Source organism: Syngnathus leptorhynchus, chromosome 7 (assembly GCF_054491065.1).
Source record: "Syngnathus leptorhynchus isolate UIUO chromosome 7, UIUO_Slep, whole genome shotgun sequence".
NCBI lineage: Eukaryota > Metazoa > Chordata > Actinopteri > Syngnathiformes > Syngnathidae > Syngnathus > Syngnathus leptorhynchus.
Window position 1 is genome coordinate 13169492 of NC_141201.1, and position 27641 is coordinate 13197132.

Below are 27641 nucleotides of genomic sequence, written 5' to 3' on the forward strand. Positions count from 1 at the left end.
TCCTTTTTCATATTTGTTTTTATGCTCATTTACAAATACTGTTTTTTCCCCCCTTGATTATAGCGGGACGCAAACAGTTTGCTCGTCATGAATGGGCCCAGAAGGCAGCTTACCTTCTAGGATGCACCTTAGAGGAGCTGTCTTCTTCTATCTTTAAGAATCAGGCCAAAGGCATGAAGCACGCCACCTCATTCAGAGGAGGACCAGATGAAATGAGCCAAGTTGACTCAGGTATAAATTCAAAATGCCATCAGTTATATTAGTATTTTAGTTTTTTATTTAGTTTTTCTTGTCGACCTGTGGAGAAAATTTCAGTGCACTTAACTTTGTGGGTTATGAGATCACAGATGATAATTATTTACTAGCTTGGATTATGGGTATTGTACCATCCTAAATGCAGGACAAACAATTAAAACTGTTTCCAAATGTCTTGATAACGTGTAGTATGTGATATCCTTTGGTGAAATACCCCAAGGATCAGCAGTTAGCAACATACCAGTATCTTCTGCCATTTTAAACGTTGATTGAATTTGCGCTTGTGGAGATAACACTTCAACTTCAAATTACAATTGAATAGACAATTTCCCTATCTCTCCTCCCTCCTGCACCGTCATCATTGTTCCCGCATTCTAAGGTCCAGTAATCTTGTTAAATTCACCATACCCAAAGTACGTACAGTTTTCGGTCGAAACTCCTTCTATTTCTCTGCAGTTTATGACTGGAATACTATGCAAAATACCCTTAAATTTACTGTCATCGCATCATTTACAGTTTTCAAACAAAAATTGCAACAAGTTTTAACAAGTTGCAGCTGTTAGTTGAGATATGTTGTTATATTGTATAGTTTTATTCTTGGTTGTTGTTTTTATTTTGGATTGTGTATTTATATAACCTTGTTTTATGTATTTATTTTTTAGCACTCTATCCCCCATCACCCTCAAAGTGCCATTGTTCTTTGGGTCAGGCCACAGTTGTAAATAAGAACTTGTTCTTAATTGTTTGCCTGGGTAAATAAAGGTTAAAAAAAAAAAAAAATAGCGAGGATGTCCATGTCGCTGACACGTAGCCCATAGTTTACACTTGCCCTTATGTCCTATGAGACTGAACTTCTTTTGTAGATGCATATATTGAGATGAAAGATTTGTTGCCAAGAACATAGAACATAATGCATTTTAATTTTTGTTTGTTAAAAAATAAGCATTTGCCAGTTTAAAGGAAGTCTGTAGGAAGTGGGATAATGTATTTCATGATTTTCTCTTGTCTGTCTCTTGTATCAGCCTCAAAGCTCACAGCTCGGGAGTGTTTGGAGGCCATGGCATCAGGACTCTATTCAGAGCTCTTCACTTTGGTGATATCCCTCATAAACAGGTTTGGGTTAGGGTCTTTAAATTTGTTTTAAAAATTATTTGTAAAAATGTTGGAAAACAGTTCAGTTTAACTACATTTGAGAACTACTTAAACAGAGTTTGTACACAGTTTCCTTGTGTCTTGAGCTCATACACACACATGGACAGAACTGTTGGTACCCCTCTGTGAATGAAAGAAAAACCCACAGTGAAATTTCAACAGTGAAAAAGAATACAGTTTTTTAATTGGATTTCAAAAAAAATTATCCATCCATCCATCTTCTTCCGCTTATCCGGGGTCGTGTGGTGGGGGCAGGGACTCCCAGACTTCCCTCTCCCCAGCCCCGTAACACCTCCCAAGGGAGGCGTCCAGGAGGCATCCTGATGAGATGCCCGAGCCACCTCATCTGGCTCCTCTCAACGTGGAGGAGCAGCGGCTCTACTCCGAGTCTCTACCGGATGACTGAGGTTCTTACCTTATCTCTAAGGGAAAGCGGACACCCTGCAGAGAAAACTCATTTCGGCCGCTTGTATCCGGGATCTCATTTGTTCGGTCACGACCCATAGCTCGTGACCATAGGTGAGGGTCGGCATGGAGATCGACCGGTAAAATGAGAGCTTTGCCTTTTGGCTCAGCTCTCTCTTCACCTAACAGACCAATACAGAGTCCGCATTACAGCTGACGCTGCACCGATCCGCCTGTCGATCTCGCGCTCCATCCTACCCTCACTCGTGAACAAGACCCCGAGATACTTGAACTCCTCCACTTGGGGCAGGATCTCATCCCTGATCCGGAGAGGGCATTCCACCCTTTTCCGACCGAGAACCATGGACTCAGATTTGGAGGTGCTGACCCTCATCCCAACCGCTTCACACTCGGCTGCGAACCGCTCCAGTGAGAGCTGGAGATCACGGCTTGAAGAAGCCAATAGCACCACGTCGTCTGCAAAAAGCAGAGACGCAATGCTGAGGTCCCCAAACCTGACACCCTCAATGCCTCGGCTGCGCCTAGAAATTCTGTCCGTAAAAGTTACGAAAAGAACCAGTGACAAAGGACAGCCTTGGCGGAGTCCAACCCTCACTGGGGACGAATCTGACTCCGTACTCCCGAAGCACCCCCCACAGAACATCCCGAGGGACACGGTCAAATGCCTTCTTCAAGTCCACAAAACACATGTGGACTGGTTGAGCAAACTCCCATGCCCCCTCGAGAATCCTGCTGAGGGTATAGAGCTGGTCCACTGTTCCACGGCCAGGACGAAAGCCACACTGCTCCTCCTGAATCCGAAGTTCGACCTCCCGACGGACCTTCCTCTCTAGCACCCCTATATAGACCTTACCAGGAAGGCTGAGGAGTGTGATTCCTCTGTAGTTGGAACACACCCTCCGGTCCCCCTTCTTAAAGAGGGAACCACCACCCCAGTCTGCCAATTCAGAGGCACCGTCCCCGATGTCCACGCAATGTTGCAGAGGCGTGTCAGCCAGGACATCCCCACAACATCCAGAGCCTTTAAAAACTCTGGGTGGATCTCATCCACTTCTTTTTTTAACTGCCTCAGTGAGTTTGACCCCAGCAATTGGAGAGTTCACCTCAGAGTCTCCAGGCCCTGCTTCCACAATGGAAGGCGTGTCAGTGGAATTGAGGAGGTCTTCGAAGTATACTCCCCACCGACTCACAATGTCCCGAGTTGCAGCAGCACTGCTTCCCCCTCCTGAGATGCCGGAGGGTGGACCAGAATTTCCTCAAAGCCGCCCGGAAGTCATTCTCCATGGCCTCGCCAAACTCCTCCCACGCCTGGGTTTTTTCCTCAGCAACGGTCAAAGCCGTGTTCCGCTGTCGGCTGCCTCCGGAGTCCCACAGGCCAAAACGGCACGATAGGACCCCTTCTTCAGCTTGACGGCAACCCTTACCGCCGGTGTCCACCAGCGGATTCAGGGATTGCCGCCACGACAGGCACCGACCACCTTACGGCCACAGCTCCGGTCGGCTCCCTCAACAATGGAAGCACGGAACATGGTCCACTCGGACTCAATGTCCCCCGCCTCCTCCGGGACGTGGGAAAAGCTCTCCCAGAGGTGGGAGTTGAAGCTGACAGGAGATTCTGCCAGACGTTCCCAGCAGACCCTCACAGAGCGTATGAGTCTGCCTGGTCTTCTTCCACCATCGAAGCCAACCCACCACCAGGTGGTGATCAGTTGACAGCTCCGCCCCTCTCTTCACCCGAGTGTCCAAATCATGCGGCGGCAAAGCCGATGACACGATTACTAAGTCGATCATTGAACTGCGGCCTAGGGTGTCCTGGTGCCAAGTGCACACATGGACAACCTTATGTTTGAACATGGTGTTCATTATTGACAATCTGTGTCGAGCACAGCAGTCCAACAATAGAACACTGATTAGGTCTTGATCGGGAGGGGGGCGTTCCTCCCAGTCACGCCCTTCCAGGTCTCACTGTCATTACCCACATGAGCATTGAAGTCACTCAGTAGAACAATGGAATCCCCAGAGCGAGCGCCAAAAAGGGTGGGTACTCTGAGATGCTGTTCGGCGCATCGGCACAAACAACAGTCAGAACCCATCCTCCTCACCCAAAGGCGGAGGGAGGCTACCCTTTCGTTCACCGGGGTGAACCCCAATGTGCAGGCGCCTAGCCAGCAGGCAATAAGTAGGCCCACACCTGCTCGACGCCTCTCACCGTGGGCAACTCCAGAGTGGAAGACTGTTAGGGTTGAATAGATTAGGTTGATCATATTATGTTGGAATGTAATCAGTAATAATTGACCTAACCTTGTCTTGTCTTAACAAAGTAGTAGAACAAAGTGCGAAGATCCTTTGCACTGATTGACCAACTGTAGAAGACGCAATCAAAGTTGTTCTGTCTACTCAACATCGTAAAACAACCCCTGCTGTTATGTGATCAGAGGCCAGGGGTTTCACCCCCACCTTGGCCACTCTCACCCCCACCCTTCTTCTCTCAATAAATACTGTCTTGCATGAATGCAACGCAATTGCAATGCAATGCAGACTTTGTTCGGACATTGCTGTATCTACAGTAACGAACAAATTCTCCACTTGCAAGTGTTCAAAGGGCATACTGTCTCCCGTGTGGTTCTTGCAAAATAAGTTAGAGTCGGAACATCTCTAACAAAGACAGTCCAACCCCTCTCAAGAAGGCTTGTACCAGAACCCAAACTGTGTGGAGGCAAGTACGACTATGTCGGAACTTTTCTGCCTCACACACCAGCTCGGGCTCCTTTCCAGCCAGAGAGGTGACCCAAAAAAAAAAAAATTAACTGGCACGTAGAAAAATGATGGTACCCTTAATATTTTGTTGCACAACTGCAATTAAAGGATTCACTGGGAATTCTGCACCTTTCAGTTTTTGTCCACTCTTCATGAACAAATTGCTCTTGTTGTCTTGCGTTTGAAGGGTGCTTTTTAAGGGTTAGGGTTTTAAGTTAAAACACACCCTTAAAAAGTACCACACTGTTAAAAAGTACCCTCCCTAAAACCTTTAAGGGGTTTTAAGGATAAATATAGAAGGGGTTTGTCCTACGTTTAATGAAAGGTAATCCCAATGGGAAGGACCAGTCACAGAAAAAGCGTAATTCCCCTATGAGGCTCTGCTTAGTTCTCTGTACCTCCAGTAGCATCTGGTCCTCTGACCAGGGGCCCCAGGAGGTACATTTAGGTATATGTGGAGGAACTCAGAAGGGTAAGATGACGGACAATTTAAAGACATGTAAAAGAATCTTAAATTTAATTCTAAAATGTCCAGGGAGACAATTAAGACTCACTTCAAACCCTGAAGGTGCCATGTTCAATCTGTTTTCAGAGCTCTCAAGTCTAGTCAACATTCTCTATACTCCATTCTGATCGTGGACACTCCAGGTTTCCAGAACCCTCATCTTGCTCAGCAGCAGCGAGGAGCTACGTTTGAGGAGCTTTGTCATAACTACACCCAGGAGAGGCTGCAAACCTTGTTCCATGAACGAACTTTTGTCCAAGAGATGGAGCGATACAAAGAGGTGCTGTTGTGCCATTAGATACTGTACAAAACTGAACAGTGGCAGTAAATCGGATGTATGCGGTCATGCAAGGGAACACATGAATATGTACTCATCCAATGATCATTATATTGCACTTGCAATAATACGATTCTTTCAACTCAATCAAGTATACACTATAACTGATTATTTTCCTGAGTTATTGCTTACAGTGTAGATGACTAACCCTTCACTTTATCCCCTCCTGCATTTAGGAAAACATAGAACTTGCTTTAGATGACATAGAGTCCAGTCCTTCAGTGTCTGTAGCAGCTATTGACCAAGCGACAGCTCAAGCTTTGGTAAGCAGAATCCTCTACTCCGTGCCTGTTTCTGCAATCTCCATTTGTCAAATCATGAAGGTTGTTATCCTCCCTGTCCATTTGTCTGAATGAAAGACTCTCTCAGATGTCTATATATATATATATATATATATATATATATATATATATATACAGTGATCCCTCCTACTTCGCGGGGGTTACGTTCCAGACCCAACCGCGAAATGGGAATTTCCGCGAAATAGAAACTAGATTTTTTTGAGCTATTCTTGGAAGATATTCTATTTTTATCGCTGACATCAACCAGCTCGCTGCTAGGGGACTTTCATATCAATGGACTGTGCGCTCCGCATTCATGCCTTAGCGACGAGACTAACAGTGTATTGCTATGTCCAGATGAAGGCCACCGCCGGTGGAGAGTGTTATATCTTTACTATTTTCCAGGTTCTGATGTAGCAAGCATGGTTCGGACAACGACGTGATGGGTACTGCTTTATTCCTTTCATCACAGTCAGTTCACTGGCCGTACATCGCGACACTGAACGTCCCCGAAGCTCCCCCTCCCACATCCGGGGTTTTCCCACTACGGAACATGAGTTAGTCCAAAATATACAACAGCGAGAACGCCCTGAAGTCACATGTGACGATAAAGTATACTGTACTGACTCTTTAATTTATTCATTTCACTTTTAAACGTAAGCTATCATTATTAAAGGAAAATGAAGAAACTCAAGTGGCCGCGAAACCTCGTGAAATGATGAAATTTCTGCGATAAAATAATTCATTTCCGCATTTTTGAAAACCCGCGATATAGCGAAGCCGCGATAGTTGAAGCCGCGAAGTAGGAGGGATTACTGTATATATATATATATATATATATATATATATATATACATACATACATACATACATACATACATACATACATACACACACACACACACACACACACACACAAAACTAACCTGTCTCACGACGGTCTAATCCCAGCTCACGTTCCCTATTAGCGGGTGAACAATCCAACGCTTGGTGAATTCTGCTTCACAATGATAGGAAGACCCAGCTCACGTTCCCACTAACCTGTCTCACGACGGTCTTCTAAACGGTTAGTTTTACCCTACTGATAATGTGTCGTCGCAATAGCAATCTATTGCAACGACACATTATCACATTATAACATTATTAAATTACCTCGGAGTAGAGTCAACATGCCATTGCCATTTATATATATATATATATATATATAATATATATATTATATATATATGTAATATATATATTATATATATAATATATATAATTATATATATATATATATATAATTATATATATATAATATATATAACAGTTTGAATAACTGGCTTTTTTCATATATATATATATATATATATATATATATACACATACACACACACATACACACACACACACACACACACCGTAATTTTCGGACTATAAGTCGTGTTTTTTTCTTAGTTTGGGTCGGGGGGGGCGACTTATACTGAGGAGCGACTTATGTGAATTTTTGCACAAATTTTCAACCCCCCCCCACCAAAAAAAAAAAGGGAAACCGCGATGTAACAAGGGGTTGCTGTAATTTGAATTTCAAGTGATGTCAGTGGCGCGCCGGTTGTTTACATAAAAGACAATTCGATCACGGGATGACGAAGATGACGAAGGGCCAGACAAACTACCGGCATCATTAGTGGCTTTGTTTGTAAGTGATACGGAGGACGAAGAGTTTGAAGGATTTAATGATTTGGAGTGACACAGAAGGTTTGAAAAACTATTTTGGCTTTTACGCACGCCCGGTCCTATTCGACGGGAGCTCTCTTTCAAATCCGTGGATGGAAGTCGGGGGCCGGCGCTCGGCTGGGTGGCTGTCCAGGGACAGTGGATGGGGCTCGGACATGGCTTTTACGCACGCCCGGTCTATATTCTATGGAGCTCTCTTCCACCTCCCTGGCTGGAAGTTCAGTAGTTGTTGGCTCGTTGAACTCTTGTTTTGTTAAATAAAGAGCCGTTTACCAAACCCACGTCTTTCCTGGTACTTTTTTAACGCTACAATATAGTTGTATACTAGATCTCTGCAGCGTACGAGCGGCGTTGTTGACATAAAGAACGAGGAATTTGATCGATGGATTTAATGATTTGGAGTGACACAGATGGTTTGAAATATTGTTGTAATATGATAGTTATTTGAAATATACTTTATATATCGTTATATGGGTCTGTGGAATAATTAGAAATGCAACTTACAACGGGTCCGACGTCAGCATATGCGGCGCATACGCGGCATTGTTTACAGAAAGCACGACCGATGGATTTAATGAATTGGAGTGATACAGATGGATTGATAAACGTGTTATTTATGTAATACTTACTTGAATAACTCTAAATGTTACGTGAGGCCCGTTCTCAGCTCCTCGTTTGTGTTTATGTCACGTTAGCATCCCGTATCGTTTAGCCTGTTGTTGCTGGTTCATGTCTGTTTTTCGTGTTGGATTTCGACAAACACATTTGCCCCAAAAGTTGCGACTTATACTCCGTTGCGACTTATAGTCAGAAAATTACGGTACAAAGAATTCAGCGATATTGGTTCAAAATGGTACAAAACTGCTGAAATTAATAGGAAAGTGACTTTATAATAAAAACAATTGAATTTGTTTTTTTTCCCCTTTTCATGATGGCAGGGAAGGCACGGCCTCCCTTGCCTCCTCTGACCGCACGTCACTGTTTGTGACAGACGTGGACGTGAAATACTGAAAATAAGTGACACTTGTCAGTTGTCACATACTATGGGTCTGTCTGGAACCACAGTGGGGCACTGGTTAGCATGTCCGCCTCACAGTTAAGAGTTCAGAAACAAGTGACGCTGGCTGGAACCACATTATAGTGGAGAGTAACCAACTTTGAACAGCAAACATATACACAACACACACACACACAATATAAAGGCAGGGTGGCGCACTGGTTAGCACGTCTGCCTCAGAGTTCAGAAGTATCCATTTCTCAGAGCAGGTATGTAAAAGAGAGGGTAATACTATATAAAATGAGTGCAACAAATGTGTTGTGCACCAAGCACAATGCAACCACTTAAAAGTGCATCACATGAAATAAAAAAAAATAGTCCATGAACCCTTACCAATTTCAATTGAATACATAACTACGTGGCGGCTCGGTGGCGCAGTGGGTAGCACGTCCGCCTCACAGATAGGAGGGTGCGGGTTCGATTGCATCTCTGGTCCTCCCTGTGTGGAGTTTGTATGTTCTCCCTGAGCCCGTGTGGGTTTTCTCCGGGCACTCCGGTTTCCTCCTACATCCCCAAAACATGCTTGATAGGCCGATTCAGCACTCCAAATTGCCCCTAGGTGTGAGTGCGAGTGTGGATTGTTGTTCGTCTCTGTGTGCCCTGCGATTGGCCGGCATCCAGTTCAGGGTGTCCCCCGCCTGCTGCCCGATGACGGCTGGGATAGGCTCCAGCACGCCCTCGTCCCCCGTGGGGACAAATCGGTTCAGAAAATGGATGGATGGACCTAACTACGTATGAACAATTCATCTTACATATAGCCTCTCGGAACGCGTTGTGTTTGTGATTGTTTGTGATCGATGAAAGGAAATAGATGCACGTAACAGGGCACTTTAACTGCAGAGAGGCTGCTCATTTCTTGCTTTTAAATCAGCCATGGAAAGGCTAATCCTTGTGACATCTTAGACGAGTCATAAATAGAGATGTCAATGTACATTTTGGTGCCAATTGATAGCTGTTTTTAGATTGATGCTTTCTAATGGTGAAATTGTGATCGGTTTCTTCAGTTACATCATCAACCAAGACTTGGATGGGAGGGATGTGTGGCCCAATTCCTCATTAAAAATGGCTGTTTTTAATGTCATTTGTTGTTTCATTATCTCTCCAAAATTATTGGAAAAAATATTTCTATTTTATATATTTTTTTATTATGCTAACTTTTTCATTTCCTTGATTAAAAAAATACATGAACTGGCTCGTTAGTGAAAAATGAACCATCCTCTCTTTCTTTGATAAGTCACTGTTGGGGGGGGGGGGGAATCCACTACCTGCAAGGCAGGTTTGGTGCTGTTGCCTGCTTCCTCATTCAACATGAGATGTCCCCGGCATGGACTCTGTCAGTGGGCAGCAGAGTTATTCATTTATTTCTGGAGCATCAATATTCAGCCCCGGTCAGCCATGGCTTCCAGTTAGCCCGAGTGACGACGTACTTTGTGAGGGTCACATCATCAATGCACTTAGCGATGTACGAGGTCACAGAGTCAGCATACTCCTCAATGTCTGTCCGATTGTTGTAAGTGGCTGCCCGCTTAAACATTTCCCAGTCTGTAGTGCCAAAGCAGTCTCGAAGAGCATCAGAGGCCCCCTCAGGCCACACTCTAACTCGTTTGCGAACCGGCCTGGAAGTTCTCACTCTCTGTCTGTACGCGGGCGTAAGCAGAACGGTGACGTGGTCAGAAAGTCTGATGTGGGGGAGGGGGGTGGCCTTGAAAGCGCCTTTATGTGCAGTGTAGACCAGGTCCAGGAAGCTGTCACCACGTGTTGGAAAATTAACATGCTGGTGAAGCTTTGGAAAGACAGACTTCAGGTCAGCATGATTAAAATCACCAGCGAAGACGATGAAACCGTCAGGGTGCGCCATCTGCTGATCACTGACAGCCTGATACAGTTCACTTAGGGCGATATCACGATAGTGATATTATGACAACAAGCTAGATTTTTGTTTGGCGTAAAAAATGTTCTCCATCATCTTTTTCTGATGCTTAGATTTCTACAGAAATACATTAAGTATCCGTTTTACTTTGATTAAAACTGATCATATTCCACCAATACAGTGGAGCCTCGGTTTTCGAACGTCCCGGTTCTCGAACAAATCGGTATTTGAACAAAAAATTTGAGATTTTTTTCTTTCGGATGTCGGACGAAATTCGGTTGTCGAACCTCGCGAGATGAGCCGAGAGGACCTGCATGCCAACTGACTCCGTTCGTTATTGCGTTCTCGTTACTCTGAGGATTGCATCAACTCTAATCATGCCTCCAAATGAAGCAAGTGGGAGCAGTAAAGCCATCCTAAAACACAAAGACGCTCCTAAAGCAATGCGACAGTGAGCGCCCGGCACGCTGTGGTTGCGCGATCGGACCAAATTAGCAATCCGCAGAGGTCCACTTAAATTTTGGAAAGTACATCAGGACTTTAAAAATATTTTCTAAATTTCAGCGACGGCTCTGTCACAATAATGCGACCAGCGCCGTGCAGTTGCGCGCTCGGCGACGCGCTACGGTTGCGCTTCGGCGGTGCGCTGCAGTTGCGCAAATGAAAAATTAATTTTTTTCCATTATTTGTAATGGGAAAACATGATACAGAATTCGAATGATTCACTTCTGGAACAGCCTTCTGGAACAGATTGTGGTCAAAAACCGAGGCTCCACTGTATTACATTTTCATCTTGTCAATACTTAGCTGCACCAATGCAACATGTGTCTTAAAACATTATGATACACTGACTCTTTAAGTTTAACTCAACGCTTCTTTCACATACTACATATATGAGGTTGAATTATTTATAATAGTTAAATTCAATTAGGTATTTGTTGAATCAACATTCAAGGCTTTAGATTCAGAAAATTCATAGTTAATGCACTTCATGTTTAGAAAGGAAACTAGTCCTATTGTGAGTAGCAGATTTGTCCTGTGGTTTGGTCAAATCTGATTTGTGTTTGCTCAATATTTCAGGTTCGTACTCTCGCCAGGACCGATGAAGCCCGTGGCCTTCTCTGGCTGATGGAAGAAGAGGCACTTAATCCCTGCGGTTCAGAAGAGACCATGCTGGAAAGGCTCTTCAGCTACTATGGATCAGCACAAGGAAAACGGAAAGGTTAAGTGTAACTGTCAACTGAAGCATACAATTCACTACAGATCATCATAAAAGGTCCATAAAATTAAAGCTATGGCCACAGTTGCCAAATTTTCCAATTTAGGTGGGGACTCACCATTTTCATCACTCTTCCACGAGGCTCCCGACTGGCCATTTTTCCCCCTGATATCTTGATTTCATGGGGAATGTGACAGGACACAGCTCCTCCTTGCTGCACAGTTGTTAATTTGTCACAGCCACCCTCAGTGTTTTGCTCCATTGTAACCTGCTCGTAACGGAGGCTTCTCTTCCCTGCTTGAGTTTTGCTGGGCAGGTGGGCTCCAACTCCGACTAACAGCTGATATTGGTCGACATCAACGACAGTACTGTAAAATTGCCATTGCAATAAAAGCTTGGGGTGGGGGAGGAGACAATGTTATTTTATTCATTGTACTTTTTTTTTTTTGATCAACCGATTAATCTTTTTTTTCCTGCCAAAAATTGGCATCATCCAAAAAGAAATCCATCCTGTTGGGCCCTGCAATTAACCCAGCAAGAGCCAGATGAATATGTGAATCACTCAACGCAGTTCTCCACAGCATCTATCTCGGACTGCTCGACTGTGATCTGCTCGAGAAATAAGGGACACACAGTACTTGGAGCTGATTGCACGCTACCTAACTGTTTGTTTCATCCAATAATGAAAATGAATGGTAATATTGTCACCACATCTGTACGAGGTAGAAATGAACAAAGCACACAGCCGCATAACCCACCCCTAAACACGTTGTTTTGTGATTGGTCTGCACCACAAGTGGTTCGGCTCGGGAGAAAATAAGCAGGCTCCAGACAAGATGGATTCTTGGGGTTTTGTAAATTCAAAAATATCACGAGATACCAGCTTGCAGGCAATTACCCTATCATTGTATAATGAATAAACGTACTTTGTATTTCAGAAGCCAATCTACTGCTACGAGGACAAAAGCCCAATCTCTTTTTGTTGGGCCACAGTCATGGAACGGACTGGGTGGAGTACAACACACAAGGCTGGCTTAGCCATGCCAAGCATAACCCTGCTTCCCAGAATGCTGCCGCTCTGCTGCAAGACTCTCAAAAGTAAGACCTACTGTGTAAGACCTCTTCACAGGGATCAGTCACATATTGATGCAAATTTTTTACCAATTAGCCCCAACATTGAGAAAATAGGATTGTGGAAACTGTGCAGACTGTGTTTCATGTTATTTTAACCAGCTCAGTGGCCTAGTAGTAGAGTGTCAGCCCTGAGACTGGAAGGTTGTGTGTTCAATCCCTGGCTGGGTCTTACCAAAGACTATAAAAATGGGACCCATTGCCTCCCTGCTTGGCACTCAGCATCAAGGGTTGGAATTGGGGGGTTAGATCACCAAATGATTCCCGAGCGTGGCACCGCTGCTGCTCACTGGTCCCCTCTCCCCCACGGGATGGATCAAAATCACACGGGGATGGGTTAAATGCAGAGGAAAAATTTCACCACACCCAGATGTGTGTGTGAAGACGATCATTGGGACTTTAACTTTAAAAAGCCAAGTGTGCCCTCTATTCAAACTACATCCATAACGCAACATAGTATTTTGTGTCACACCAAAGGAAAAACATCAGCGGGTTATTTATGGGCCGAGCGAGTGGGGCAACAGTGTTATCAGGCTCCATTGCTGGTCTGGAAGGAAGCTCACAACTAGCCCTGCGACGGGCCACTAGCATGAGGAAGACCTTCACTACAGGTGTCGCTGCTGTCAAGAAGAAGAGTTTGTGTATCCAGGTCAAACTTCAAGTGGTAAGTAATAAAAGCCAGTGTGTATGTGTATTGGGGCTGCCAAGATTAGTCGACTAATCACGACGACGTTGATTGTTTATTAATTGAAGTTGATGAGTCGTTCACGGCGGGGTACTGGTTAGCACGTTCACCTCACAGTTCAGTGACAGCCATACCACTCGATGTCCCCAAAATGAAAAAAACCATGAGTCAAATTGCTTGCAAACAGTTTGAAAAAGACCAACAATAGTTGCTTGATAGTTGCGATATATTATCTGTTTGAGAACACGTCAGTTCTAGCTCTTCTCAGTTAATTTACGTCCCCTCTATTTCAAAACATAAAATGTCAAATTGTGCTTTGAGTGGGAAAACGGAAGGATCTGTTATTGTGGCAAAACCGTTGAGGCAAACCAAAGTAAAAAAATGAAACAAGAGTCACAAGTTTGTAATCAGAGTCAATGATACATGTAAAACTATTTACAAATTTGTGTCATAAATGTGTCACAAATGTGCATTATCGGATTCACAAATGCACAGCCAGATTCACAAATCTGTAAAATGAATTTGCAAACGTGTACACTGGGTCTATGAATGTTTTACCTGCCTCTAGATTGGATGTGATCTTAAAAGTGACTCTTACGTCAGTCATGCCACGGAAGATACATAAATGTGTGATTTGCAAATACATTACACGAGGGGACGTGTGTGTCCGTCCATATCCTAGCACCAGACGGACACAAGCATATAAAACATTGGCCCCTGCTGACTGGGCTTTGACTAATATTGAGAAAGGGAACGTTTCATACCTAAGATTGCTGAAAAACCTGATTTGTTATTTGTAGTATTATTGTTGTCATTACAATTGTTGTTCTTCTTCTTATTGTTATTACTAAAGTCATATTATCACATCACAATTACAGTACCACTTAAAATCATGTAGAAACGTCTGAGAGACTCAGACTCACAAAAAATAGATAGTAATAGCGTTAAATGAGAGTTTATTTACTTGAGCATTTTACTGACCGAAATTATATTTCACTATTGTACTATTGTGTACTATTTACAAAATAAAGACCACATACAGTACATGCATTATTATTTATATAGCACTTTCACAACTATGGCTGTAACAGGACATGTAAAATGGTGGAATCTAACCATATTGCGGAGAAGCAATTCGGAATTGAATAAATTATTTCTTTTAGGATGCCCTGATTGACATGTTGCGTCGCTCCAAAGTCCATTTTGTCCATTGTCTGCTGCCCAAAGCGGAGGCAGTAGGGGGAGGAAGCGAGCTGCGTGTTGCACATGGAGAGAGTGCAGATTCAGGCCTCATGACTTTGGATGTTGGTCTCCTAAGAGCTCAGCTACGAGGATCGAAACTGCTGGATGCATTGCGCATTTACAGACAAGGTATTTAAAATAAGTAATCATAATTTCAATATACTGTTTGAATGATACAATGGTATTATTTATATTTAGTATTACCGTAATTTTCGGACTATGTCGCGGAATTTTCAAAATTCAAAAATCCGCAGTGTAGTGAAACGACGATAAAGGAACCGCGATGTAGCAAGGGATTACTGTCATTTGAACTGCAAGTGACGTCACCGGTGCCGCGCGGTGGTTGTTTACATAAAGGACAAAGGATTCGATCACGGGATGACGAAGATGACGAAGGGCCCCATGTTTGAAGGATTTAATGATTTGGAGTGACACAAGGTTTGAAAAACGTATTTATGTTATAGTTATTTGATATATTTTAATTCATGTAGCAACTTGTATATGTTTTTATCGTTACAGTTCAGTAGTTTTTGGCTCGTTGAACTCTTGTTTTGTTAAATAAAGAGCCGTCTACCAAACCCACGTCTTTCCTGGTACTTTGATAACGCTACAATATAGTTATATTATATATATACTAGATCTGTGCGGCGCGCGTGCGCGGCGTTGTTGACATGAAGGAGGAGGAATTTGATCGATGGATTTAATGATTAGCAGTGACACAGATGGTATGATAATATTGTTGTTATATAAATCCACGTCTTTCCTGGTACTTTGTTAACGCTACAATATAGTTATATACTAGATCTCTGCGGCGCACGCGCGCGTTGTTGACACAAAAGACGAGGAAATTTGATCCATAGATTTAATGATTTGGAGTGACACAGATGGTTTGATAATATTGTTGTTATATGATTATTTGAAATATACTTTATATATTGTTATATGGGTCTGTGGAATAATTGGAAATGCAACTTACAACGGGTCCGACGTCAGCATATGCGGCGCATACGCGGCATTGTTTACACAAAGGACGATGGATGGATTTAATGAATTGGAGTGACACAGATGGTTTGATAAACGTGTTATTTATGTAATACTTATTTGAATAACTCTGAATGTTACTCAGCCCCATTCTCAGCTCCTCGTTTGTGTATATGTCACGTTAGCATACCGTATCATTTAGCCTGTTGTTGCTGGTTCATGTCTGTTTTTGGTGTTGGATTTTGACAAATAAATTTGCCCCAAAAGTGCGACCTATACTCCGGAGCGACTTATATATGTTTTTTTTCACTTTATTGTGCATTTTATGGCTGGTGCGACATATACTCCGGAGCGACTTATAGTCCGAAAATTACGGTAATTATTTTTATGTTATCCTAACAGTGTGTACTTTGGCCTTTTTCTTCATCGTTTGTGAATGACAAAAATGGACTATTTGAACGTTTGTAATCCAAGTTTAGATAATCAAATTTGATAATCATCCGCATTCATTGTACAATTGACGTCGTTTGTGCTGTACATTTTAGCCATTTGTTAGATTCACCTTGTCAATATTTCACCCAGTTCTATTATTTTGTTCTTATCTCAATTTAACCAACCATTCTGTAATTTTCGTATTGTAATAGTGTACATGTTAAATATTGTCATATCTTTTTTCCAGAATTTTCTCTAGTCATCTCGAAAAGCTTGAAATTTGTTCTCAAGATGCAAAGGGCCCTTCTATCTTGACATTCTGTTTTCTTTTTTTTTTTGTCATTCTTTAAACTTACTTCCAGGATACCCAGACCACATGGTATTCTCTGAGTTCCGAAGGCGTTTTGATGTCCTGGCACCACATTTGACCAAGAAGCATGGGCGTCCCTACATTGTGACAGATGAGAAGAGGGTGAAAGTGATGTTTTTCAGGCTCTATAAATCTGGCGTGATGGGTGAAATACTAAACATGCATCCATTTATTTTTCACTCTGAAACTTTACTGCAAGACACCTTATTGATAACTGGGGACGTATTTTCATGCTTAATAACGACTACAAAGTATTGGCCATGATAGTAGCTGAGAGACTGAAGAGTGTCCTGGATTCAATTATTGAGGAAATGCAGTCCGGTTTCATGGCAAATAGACATACAGTGGAGCCTCGGTTTTCGACCACAATCTGTTCCGGAAGGCTGTTCGAGAAGTGAATTGTTCGAATTCCGATTCATGTTTTCCGATTACAAATAATGGTAAAAAAAAATGAATCCGTTCCTAGCCCAAAAAAAAAAAATCGCCTTTTTTAAGCATTTTTTCATTTGTGCATTTTTGTCCGATCGCGCATCTGCAGCGCACCGCACCGCCGAATGCGCAACCGTAGCGCGTCGCTGACCGCGCAACTGCACCGCGCAACTGCACCGCGCTGGTCGCATTATTGTGACAGAGCCGTCGCTGAAATTTAGAAAATATTTTTAAAGTCCTGTTTTCTTTCCAAAATTTAAGTGGCCCTCAGTGTGCAGGGAGCTTAATTTTGTCCGATCACGCAACTGCGGCGCACCACCGAATGCGCAACCGTAGCGCGTCGCCAACCGCGCAACTACACCACGCTGGTCGCATTATTGTGACAGAGCCGTCGCTGAAATTTGGAAAATATTTTTATGTCCTGATGCACTTTCCAAAATTTAAGTGGACCATAGTGCGCAGGGAGCTCAATTTGGTCCGATCACGCAACCGCAGCACGCCAGGCCCTCACTGTCACCTTGCTTTAAGAGCGTCTTTGTGTTTTAGGATGGCTTTATTGCTCCCACTTGCTTCCTTTGGAGGCATGATTGGAGTTCATGCAATCCTCAAAGTAACGAAAATGTAATAACGAACGGAGTCAGTTGGCATGCGGGTCTTCTTGGCTCATCTCGCGAGGTTCGACAACCGAAATTTTGTCCGACATCCGAAGCAAAAAAATCTTGAATTTTTTTGTTCGAATACCGATTTGTTTGAGAACTGGGACGTTCGAAAACCGAGGCTCCACTGTACTATAATTAATAATGTTGGACTAGTTGTAGACTAGACTGGACTAGTTTAGACTTGTTGGTGTGGCCATGTCATGCAAATTGTATTTTCTGATTGTATTTTTTGATTTCCAGGCAGTGGAGGAATTGCTAGAGTCCTTGGATTTGGAGAAAAGCAACTACCACATGGGACTAAGTCGGGTGAGTGTAGGTTTTATTTATAAAAATATATATATATATATATACACACACACACACACACACACACACACACACACACACACACACACACACACACACACACACACACACACACACACACACATATACATATATACAAACCGGATTCGGTTGAAGTTGAAATTGTGTGAAATGTAAATAAAAACAAAATACAATGATTTGAAAATCCTTTTCAACCTATATTCAATCGAATACACTACAAAGACAACATATTTCTTGTAAACTTTATTTTATTTTTTCAATAATAATTAACTTAGAATGTCATTGCTGCAACACGTCCTGTAGAAGTTGGGAAAGGTGGCAAAAAATACTGAGAAAGCTGAGAAAAGCTCATCAAACACCTATTTGGAACATTCCACATGTGATCAGGCTAATTGGGAACAGATGGGTACCATGATTGGGTATAAATGGAGCCTCCCCAAACATGCTCAGTCATTCACAAGCAAGGACTATTTTGAATAGTTTGTTTTCATTTACATTTTACACAATTTCCCAACTTCAACCGAATCCAGTTTGTGTGTATATATACATATATATATATATATATGACTGGTTATGTCCACTCAATTCATGCCTGCTATGAGTTGCGCGAGATGGACCCTGACGTTTTTATTTAACTAATTGGGGATAGGGTTCATTCATCAAAGTCCAGTGTCTAAATGATTGAACTACGATTTCTATGGTCTACAAACACCCATACCAGTACAAATTTATTTACATTATTTTGAATAAATATAAAAAATCTTGAAACTGTTAAAGTTTATCCAAAATTGGTTGATTGGAAGTGAGGTGGATTCCTTTTTTCACCTCTGTTGCGATTGCATGATTCCCCCCAAAATAAACAAATAAACAAACTATTGCATACTGTACTGAGCGTGTTTGAAAGATGCGTGCACTACTGCATGACAGAACTCATGCAATTGAAGAGCAATCATAGATATGAACTAGAATTGGCAATTTCTGGAGAAATTGCGTGTGAAGGCGAAGGCACTTCACACTATTGTGGGACTCGAAATAATGATTAAATGAAATAAAAATGGTAAATTAATAATGATGATTAAATAAAATAAAAATGGTAAATTAATGATGATGATGAAAATAATTATTAAAGTGATGTGTTAAAATTGAATGAATGAAAAAAAATTATGGCCAAGCGGGATTCGAACTCGCACGGGAACAGCGCTCGTGTTCAAAGCTCCATTCTCTTCTTACTGAGCTAAACAGCGACTTAGTGTAGCTGTGGTGGAATGATGCTATTAAACGAGGAATAAAAACGGTAAAATGATGTTTTTAACTTAAAATTAAATCAATAACTAAATGAATGAATGAAAAATAAATAAATAAAAAATGATGAAAATAATTATTAAAGTGATGTGTTAAAATTGAATGAATGAAAAAAAAATATTGGCCAAGCATGATTCGAACTCGCACGGGAAAAGCGCTCGTGTTTACAGCTCCATTGTCTTCTTACTGAGCTAAACAGCGGCTTAGGGTAGCTGTGGTGGAATGATGTTATTAAACAAGGAATAAAAATGGTAAATGCCGTTAAAACGGTAAAATGATGTTTTTAACTTAAAATTAAATCAATAACTAAATGAATGAATGAAAAATAAATAAATAAAAAATAAATGGTTTAAATAAATGAGTTAAGGAAAGAAATCATGAAAAAAGTTGTCAGATGTCAAAATTCGAACTCGCTCGGGATTTTGGCTCGTGCTGAATGCGCCATTAAGAATGAATGGGGGATTTTAAGGCACAAATTTGCTAATTATGCAAAAACGGTAAATGTTATGAACAAATAAAATACTAGCAATTATGCCGTGAATTTTTGGAACGTGTGAAAGTTGGAATGGGGTGAATCGGTTAAAGCATGTGGGAGTAGTTAGGTGTCAAAAAAGTGGGAGGAATAAATTGTTTAATAATAACTAGAATTGGCAATTTCTGGAGAAATTGCGTGTGAAGGCGAAGGCACTTCACACTATTGTGGGACTCGAAATGATGATTAAATGAAATAAAAATGGTAAATTAATGATGATTAAATAAAATAAAAATAATAAATTAATGATGATGAAAATAATTATTAAAATGTGTTAAAATTGAATGAATGAAAAATTAATGAATAAAAAAATTATCGCCCACCGGGATCGAACTCCCTCGCGGAAGTGGCTCGTGTTCCAAACGCCATTGTATTCTTACTGAGCTAAACAGCGGCTTAGTGTTGCTGTGGTGGAATGATGATATTAAACAAAAAATCGGTAAAAACGGTAAAATGATGTTTTTAACTTAAAATTAAATGAATAACTAAATGAATGATGAAAATAATTATTAAAATGTGTTAAAATTGAATGAATGAAAAATTAATGAATAAAAAAATTATGGCCAAGCGGGACTCGAACTCGCTCGCGGACGCGGCTCGTGTTCAATGGACCATTGTCTTCTTACTGAGCTAAACAGCGACTTAGTGTTACTACGGTGGAATGATGATATTAAACAAGAAATAAAAACGGTAAAATGATGTTTTTAACTTAAAATTAAATGAATAACTAAATGAATGAACGGAAAATAAATAAATAAAAAATAAAAGAGTTAAATAAACGAGTTAAGGAAAGAAATCGTGAAAAAAGTTGTCAGATGTCAAAATTTGAACTCACTCCTGAACGTCGCTCGTGTCTAATGCGCCATTAAGAATGAATGGGGGATTTTAAGGCACAAATTTGCTAATTATGCAAAAACGGTAAATGTTATGAACAAAGGAAATACTAGCAGTCATGCCGTGAATTTTTGGAACGTGTGAAAGTTGGAATGGGGTGAATCGGTTAAAGCATGTGGGAGTAGTTAAGTGTCAAAAAAGTGGGAGGAATAAAGTAGGATAATAATAAGAAGAAAAATAAAGTAGAATAACAATAGTGTGAAGGCCTTCGCCTTCACACTAATAACTAGAATTGGCAATTTCTGGAGAAATTGCGTGTGAAGGCGAAGGCACTTCACACTATTGTGGGACTCAAAATGATGATTAAATGACATACAAATGGTAAATTGATGATTAAATAAAATAAAAATGGCACGGCATTGATGATGATGATGAAAATAATTATTAAAATGTGTTAAAATTGAATGAATGAAAAATTAATGAATAAAAAAATTATCGCCAACCGGGATCGAACTCGCTCGCGGAAGTGGCTCGTGTTCAAAGCGCCATTGTCTTCTTACTGAGCTAAACAGCGACTTAGTGCTGCACTGGTGGAATGATGCTATTAAACGAGAAATAAAAATGGTACATGGCGTTAAAACGGTAAAATGATGTTTTTAACTTAAAATTAAATGAATAACTAAATGAATGATGAAAATAATTATTAAAATGTGTTAAAATTGAATGAATGAAAAATTAATGAATAAAAAAATTATGGCCAAGCGGGACTCGAACTCGCTCGCGCACGTGGCTCGTATTCAAAGGACCATTGTCTTCTTACTGAGCTAAACAGCAGCTTAGTGTTGCTGCGGTGGAATGATGATATTAAACAAGAAATAAAAACGGTAAATGCCGTTAAAACGGTAAAATGATGTTTTTAACTTAAAATTAAATGAATAACTAACTAAATGAATGAATGGAAAATAAATAAATAAAAAATAAAAGAGTTAAATAAACGAGTTAAGGAAAGAAATCATGAAAAAAGTTGTCAGATGTCAAAATTTGAACTCACTCCTGAACGTCGCTCGTGTCTAATGCGCCATTAAGAATGAATGGGGGATTTTAAGGCACAAATTTGCTAATTATGCAAAAACGGTAAATGTTATGAACAAATAAAATACTAGCAATTATGCCGTGAATTTTTGGAACGTGTGAAAGTTGGAATGGGGTGAATCGGTTAAAGCATGTGGGAGTAGTTAGGTGTCAAAAAAGTGGGAGGAATAAATTGTTTAATAATAATAAGAAGAAGAAAAATAAAGTAGCCTTCGCCTTCACACTAATAAGAAAAATAAAGTAGAACTAGAATTTGCAATTCCTGAGGAAATTGCGTGTGAAGGTGAAGAAGTTGAATAAATACTCGGGGAATGCCGAAGAATGATGTTGAAACGAGTCGAATCGGTTGAAAAATGTCGAAATTAGAGTGGAAAAAGGAAATTTCGGAAAATTTGGTTGAATTTCAAATTTGAAAATTTGGAATTTATGGTAAGTGTGAATTTGTGGAATAGGGAGGAAGAATATGAAGAGTTGAAAGTTGAAACGAGTTGAATCGGTTGAAAAATGTAGAAATTAGAGTGGAAAAAGGAAATTTTGGAAAATTTGGTTGAATTTCAAATTTGAAAATGTGGAATTTATGGTAAGTGTAAATTTGGGGAATAGGGAGGAAGAATATGAAGAGTTGAAAGTTGGAATGGGTTCAATCGGTTGAAAAATGTAGAAATTAGGGTGGAAAAAGAAAATTTTGGTTGAATTTCAAATTTCAAAATGTGGAATTTATGGTAAGTTTGAATTTGGGGAATAGGCAGGAAGAATATGAAGAGTTGAAAGTTGGAATGGGTTGAATCGGTTGAAAAATGTAGAAGTTAGAGCAAATCATAAATCCCCATTGAGAATGAATGGGAATTTTAAAAAAAAATTGCGCCAAAAAGTTTTGAAATTTGGAACGAAACGAAATATACGGCTTTCTAGTTGTCACTTTCGGAGTTAAATGTTGAAACGGGTTGAATCGGACAAAAATTTAAAAAGTTAGCGAAAATGCATAAGTTGAACAAAGTGAATACAATTGGAATGGGTTGAATCGGTTGAAGAATGTTGAAATTAGAGTGGAAAAAGGAAATTTTGGTTGAATTTCAAATTTGAAAAATGTGGAATTTTTGTTAAGTGGGAATTTGGGGAATAGGTAGGAAGAATATGAAGAGTTGAAAAGTGGAATGGGTTGAATCGGTTGAAAAATGTGGAAATTAGAGTGGAAAAAGGAAATTTTGCAGAATTTGGTTGAATTTCAAATTTGAAAAATGTGAAATTTTTGCTGAATGGGAAGGTGTGGAATAGGTAGGGAAAAGATGAACAGTTGAAAGTTGGAACGAGTTGAATCGGTTGAAGTATGTAGAAATTAGAAGTGAAAAAGGAAATTTTGTGGAATTTTGTGAAATTTTGTGAAATTTTGAAACGTGAATATGTGAAAATTTTGAATTTGCCAAGTTTGGGAATGTCCCCAATGTGATTTGAATGGGTTGAATGATGTGAATTTCAAACTGGAACAACGTAAATGTGAAATGTTGAATCTGCCATTAAGAATGAATGGGGAAAAAATTGCCGGAAATTTGTGAATTTTGTGAAAACGGAAAATTTTTTGAATGTATAAAATGTGAGCGCGCGATTCCTGAATATTTGGAATAAGTGAAAAGTGGAACGGAGTGAATTGGTTGAAGTATGTGGAAGTAGTTAAGCGCCGAAAAAACAGGCAGAATAAGTAAAATAACTAGAATTGGCAATTTCTGGAGAAATTGCGTGTGAAGGCGAAGGCACTTCACACTATTGTGGGACTCGAAATGATGATTAAATGAAATAAAAATGGTAAATTAATGATTAAATAAAATAAAAATAATAAATTAATGATGATGAAAATAATTATTAAAATGTGTTAAAATTGAATGAATGAAAAATTAATGAATAAAAAAATTATCGCCAATCGGGATCGAACTCCCTCGCGGGAGTGGCTCGTGTTCCAAACGCCATTGTATTCTTACTGAGCTAAACAGCGGCTTAGTGTTGCTATGGTGGAATGATGATATTAAACAAGAAATCGGTAAAAACGGTAAAATGATGTTTTTAACTTAAAATTAAATGAATAACTAAATGAATGATGAAAATAATTATTAAAATGTGTTAAAATTGAATGAATGAAAAATTAATGAATAAAAAAATTATGGCCAAGCGGGACTCGAACTCGCTCGCGGACGTGGCTCGTGTTCAATGGACCATTGTCTTCTTACTGAGCTAAACAGCTGCTTAGTGTTGCTGCGGTGGAATGATGATATTAAACAAGAAATAAAAACGGTAAAATGATGTTTTTAACTTAAAATTAAATGAATAACTAAATGAATGAACGGAAAATAAATAAATAAAAAATAAAAGAGTTAAATAAACGAGTTAAGGAAAGAAATCGTGAAAAAAGTTGTCAGATGTCAAAATTTGAACTCACTCCTGAACGTCGCTCGTGTCTAATGCGCCATTAAGAATGAATGGGGGATTTTAAGGCACAAATTTGCTAATTATGCAAAAACGGTAAATGTTATGAACAAATAAAATACTAGCAGTCATGCCGTGAATTTTTGGAACGTGTGAAAGTTGGAATGGAGTGAATCGGTTAAAGCATGTGGGAGTAGTTAGGTGTCAAAAAAGTGGGAGGAATAAATTGTTTAATAATAATAATAAGAAAAATAAAGTAGAATAACAATAGTGTGAAGGCCTTCGCCTTCACACTAATAATAAAGGACAGGAATAACAATAGTGTGAAGGTCTTCACCTTCACACTAATAACAATAGTTATTAATAGTGCCTTCACACTAATAAGGGGCTATGACGTGCTCTTTTGAGCTTTGTGCCTACAGCAATGGCGAGCTAATGCCTTAGGGCACAAGTGTCAAACTAGCGGCCCGCGGGCCCGCTGTGTAATCATATGTGGCCCGCAAGATCATTTTACATTATTGTTATTCATGGCCCATCGATATGAAGCGCTGATAACACAATACTGCACAAAATTATAGATCCCAAAAATGCAACGCTTTGGCTGCCTTGCCGCGCACTTCCCGCGTCAATTAACTCTAGCTATTACAAGATATTACGAAGATAGCCGTTAGCCGAAGATACCCGTCACGATGCCAAAGAGAAAAGTGGATTCTCAAAACAGAGCCTTTAAAAACCAATGGGAAGCTGAGTATATATTTACGTACTGACATTGCCGGTAAACCCGTGTGTCATTTGTGGAGCTAATGTGACTGGAATTAAAGAATTCAATCTGAGACAGCACTTTGAGACAAAACATAAGGATAACCTGAAAGACCTGGGTGCAGAGCAGAAGAAACAGAAAGCAGAAGAGTTAAAGAAGAATCTGACATTCCAGCAGACGTATTTTACCCGTGCAAAATCACAAAGTGGAGCTACTGTGAAAGCAAGTTTTATCGTGGCAGAGGAGATCGCCAAATCAGCCCGGCCATTTTCGGAGGGAGAATTTCTGAAGAGCTGCATGATCAAGGTGTTCGACATCTTATTTAAGAGTACAGTTGAGTGAAAGAAGTAGTACTGACATAACTGATACTGCACAATTGGCCATCTTCATTTGTGGAATGGACTCCAATTTTGCGCGTAACAAAAGTAATGGACATTAAATCGATTCACGGGACAACCACTGGAAAGACATTTTTTAAAACGTATGTCAAAGTATAACCGACATGAAACTGCCCTGGGACAAACTTATTAGACTTACAACTGATGGAGCACCAGCTATGTGCAGTGAAAAAAGTGGACTAGTGGGAAGGATGCGAGTGAAGATGCAGGAGGAGAACTGTACTGGTGAGTTAACAGCATATCACTGCATCATTCAAGATTCAAGAGTTTTTATTCGCCATGTTTGAGCATGCCAAACAAGGAATTTGACTTCGGTACATTACAGCCTCTGTTCAACATTTAGGTGACTAACACTCAGGATGTGAAAAATGACAAATATTCTCGAACATCCCCTGATCTTAAACTCAAAAAACTCAAAGCTCCAACTAGGGGAAATGAGAAACCTTGAGAAGAGACCAGAGATGGGAGGGTCCCTCTTCCAGGATGACCAGGCTGCAATGGATGCAGAGTATACACAGTACAAACAGTGTAGACAATTCACAAAAGGTCTGGAGAGCAGGATGTTATTGCACAGCAGTTACTCTGAGACTCTAAGAGTGGTGTGAGTTCATCAGAGCAACAGCCTGGGGGAAGAAGCTGTCTTTGTGGCTGCTGGTTTTGGCGTACAGAGCTCTATAACGCCGTGCGGATGGCAGTAGTTCAAACAGACTGCAACCTGGGTGAGAAGGGTCTGGAGAGATGTTACCTGCACGTTTCCTGGTCCTGGACAGGTACAAGTCTTGGAAAGATGGGAGGTTGATTCCAATTATCTTTTCTGCAGTCCTGATTGTCCGTTGCAGTGCATACACCAGGTAGCACTATGTGGCAAAGTCCTGAAGATGGACCATGTAATGAGCACTGTAATGAAAACCGTAAACTTTATCCGAGCTAAAGGGTTAAATCACCGGCAGTTTCGGTCCTTTATGCAGGAGATAGATTCAGAATTTGCTGACATACCTTGTCATACAGAGGTGCGTTGGCTAAGTTGGGGAAAAGTTCTCAACAGAGTTTTTGAGCTCAGCAACGAAATCTGTCAGTTGATAGACAGTAAAGGAAAAGACTCCACCGTTTTGAGGGATGAAAAATGGAAGTGCGAGTTGGCGTTTCTGCCAAGATAACAGCTCATCTTAACGCCTTAAATCTGCAGCTCCAGGGACGTGACCACATGATCACTGACATGTATGACTCAGTGAAGGCATTTCAAGTGAAGCTGCTTTTATGGGAGACACAAATGCAACAGTGCAACTTGCTTCACTTTCCCTATTGCCAAGTAATGTTGAACCAAGTCAGCACAACTGTTTTCCCCAAAACGGAATTTGCAGACAAACTGAGCACACTATGCGCTGAGTTCGCACAGCACTTTAGTTTCTTTGAAGCACAAAAAAAGAGTTTTGAGTTGCTTCGCAACCCATTTTCTGTCGATGTTGAAACTGCACCTGTGCAGATTCAGATGAAACTGATGAGCTACAGTGTAATGGGACACTGAAGGCAAAGTACGACACTGCAGGGCCCACCACTCAGTTCATTCACTCCGTTAGAGTGGTGCTCACTCTAACTTATTTGCAAGAACCACATGGGAGACAGTATGCCTTTTGAACACTTGCAAATGAAGAGGTCGTTCGTCGCTGTGAATACAGCGTTGTTCGAACAAAGTCTGACTTTGGATTCTTGCAAGAGAGTATTTATTGAGAGAAAGCAGGGTGGGGGTGAGAGTGGCCAAGGAGGGGGTGAACCCCTGGCCTCTCGAAGAATCACAGCAGTTTGTTTATACTTTCCTGGGGCTCATGGGAGTCTGCGAGCTGAGGCTCATGGGAATCTGCGAGCTGAGGCTCATGGGAGTTTGCGGGTGGCTAATGCTATAGTGATAACTGCTATACGGACGAGGCCATTTCATGTCAAAATAGGCTGCTCTGTTAATGTTTTGAATAAATTACGGATTGATATGGAAGGGAAACATAGGTAAGCAGTACCAATGCGTTAGATCGAACTTTAGTCAGTTCTGATCATTTTACAGGAGATACTTTGAGAAATGCGATTGTTTACAGAGGGCTCATTGGTTATTGGCTAGTGGATGCATACCGCAACCCTAGTCAACCTCAGTTTGTTGCAGTAAAGCTTCTATTTTATGCGCCTTTTGCTCTGGTGCGCCCTACATATGAAATAATTTCTAAAATAAAAAATTCAATGAGGGTCTAGACGCCTTATAATCCGGTGCGCCTTTTGGTGCAGAAAATACGGTAGTAGACAAATACATTTAAATGATGAGAAATAATATAATATGCTTGAGTGGTGACCAAAATCGCAAAATCAATTTCATAATGTGGTGGAGAATTTTTTTTTTAAAATGAGAAATCTTGAGAATTGCTTTCTCAAAATCAATGTTATAATGTGTTCCAGTTAGTATTGTAATATAGTAATAACTGGATTTTTCTGCTGTC

The 27641-nt window shown here is 40.6% G+C and overlaps 1 protein-coding gene and 1 pseudogene across 5 annotated transcripts in view; both read left to right on the forward strand.

Annotated features, from left to right (window-relative positions):
* The window catches only part of LOC147054823 (unconventional myosin-XVIIIa-like), a 116745-nt gene that overhangs the window by 24777 nt on the left and 64327 nt on the right, over positions 1-27641 (forward strand). For all 5 annotated transcript variants that reach the window (XM_085915551.1, XM_085915550.1, XM_085915552.1 and 2 more), the window contains 10 exons: positions 64-231; positions 1278-1368; positions 5183-5375; positions 5609-5695; positions 11437-11578; positions 12514-12673; positions 13184-13370; positions 14555-14762; positions 16409-16518; positions 17745-17810. In XM_085915551.1, coding sequence (XP_085771677.1) covers positions 64-231; positions 1278-1368; positions 5183-5375; positions 5609-5695; positions 11437-11578; positions 12514-12673; positions 13184-13370; positions 14555-14762; positions 16409-16518; positions 17745-17810 — 1412 coding nt within the window. The remainder of the gene's footprint in view (positions 1-63; positions 232-1277; positions 1369-5182; positions 5376-5608; positions 5696-11436; positions 11579-12513; positions 12674-13183; positions 13371-14554; positions 14763-16408; positions 16519-17744; positions 17811-27641) is intronic.
* On the forward strand, positions 17817-27593 carry LOC147054824 (general transcription factor II-I repeat domain-containing protein 2A-like; annotated as a pseudogene).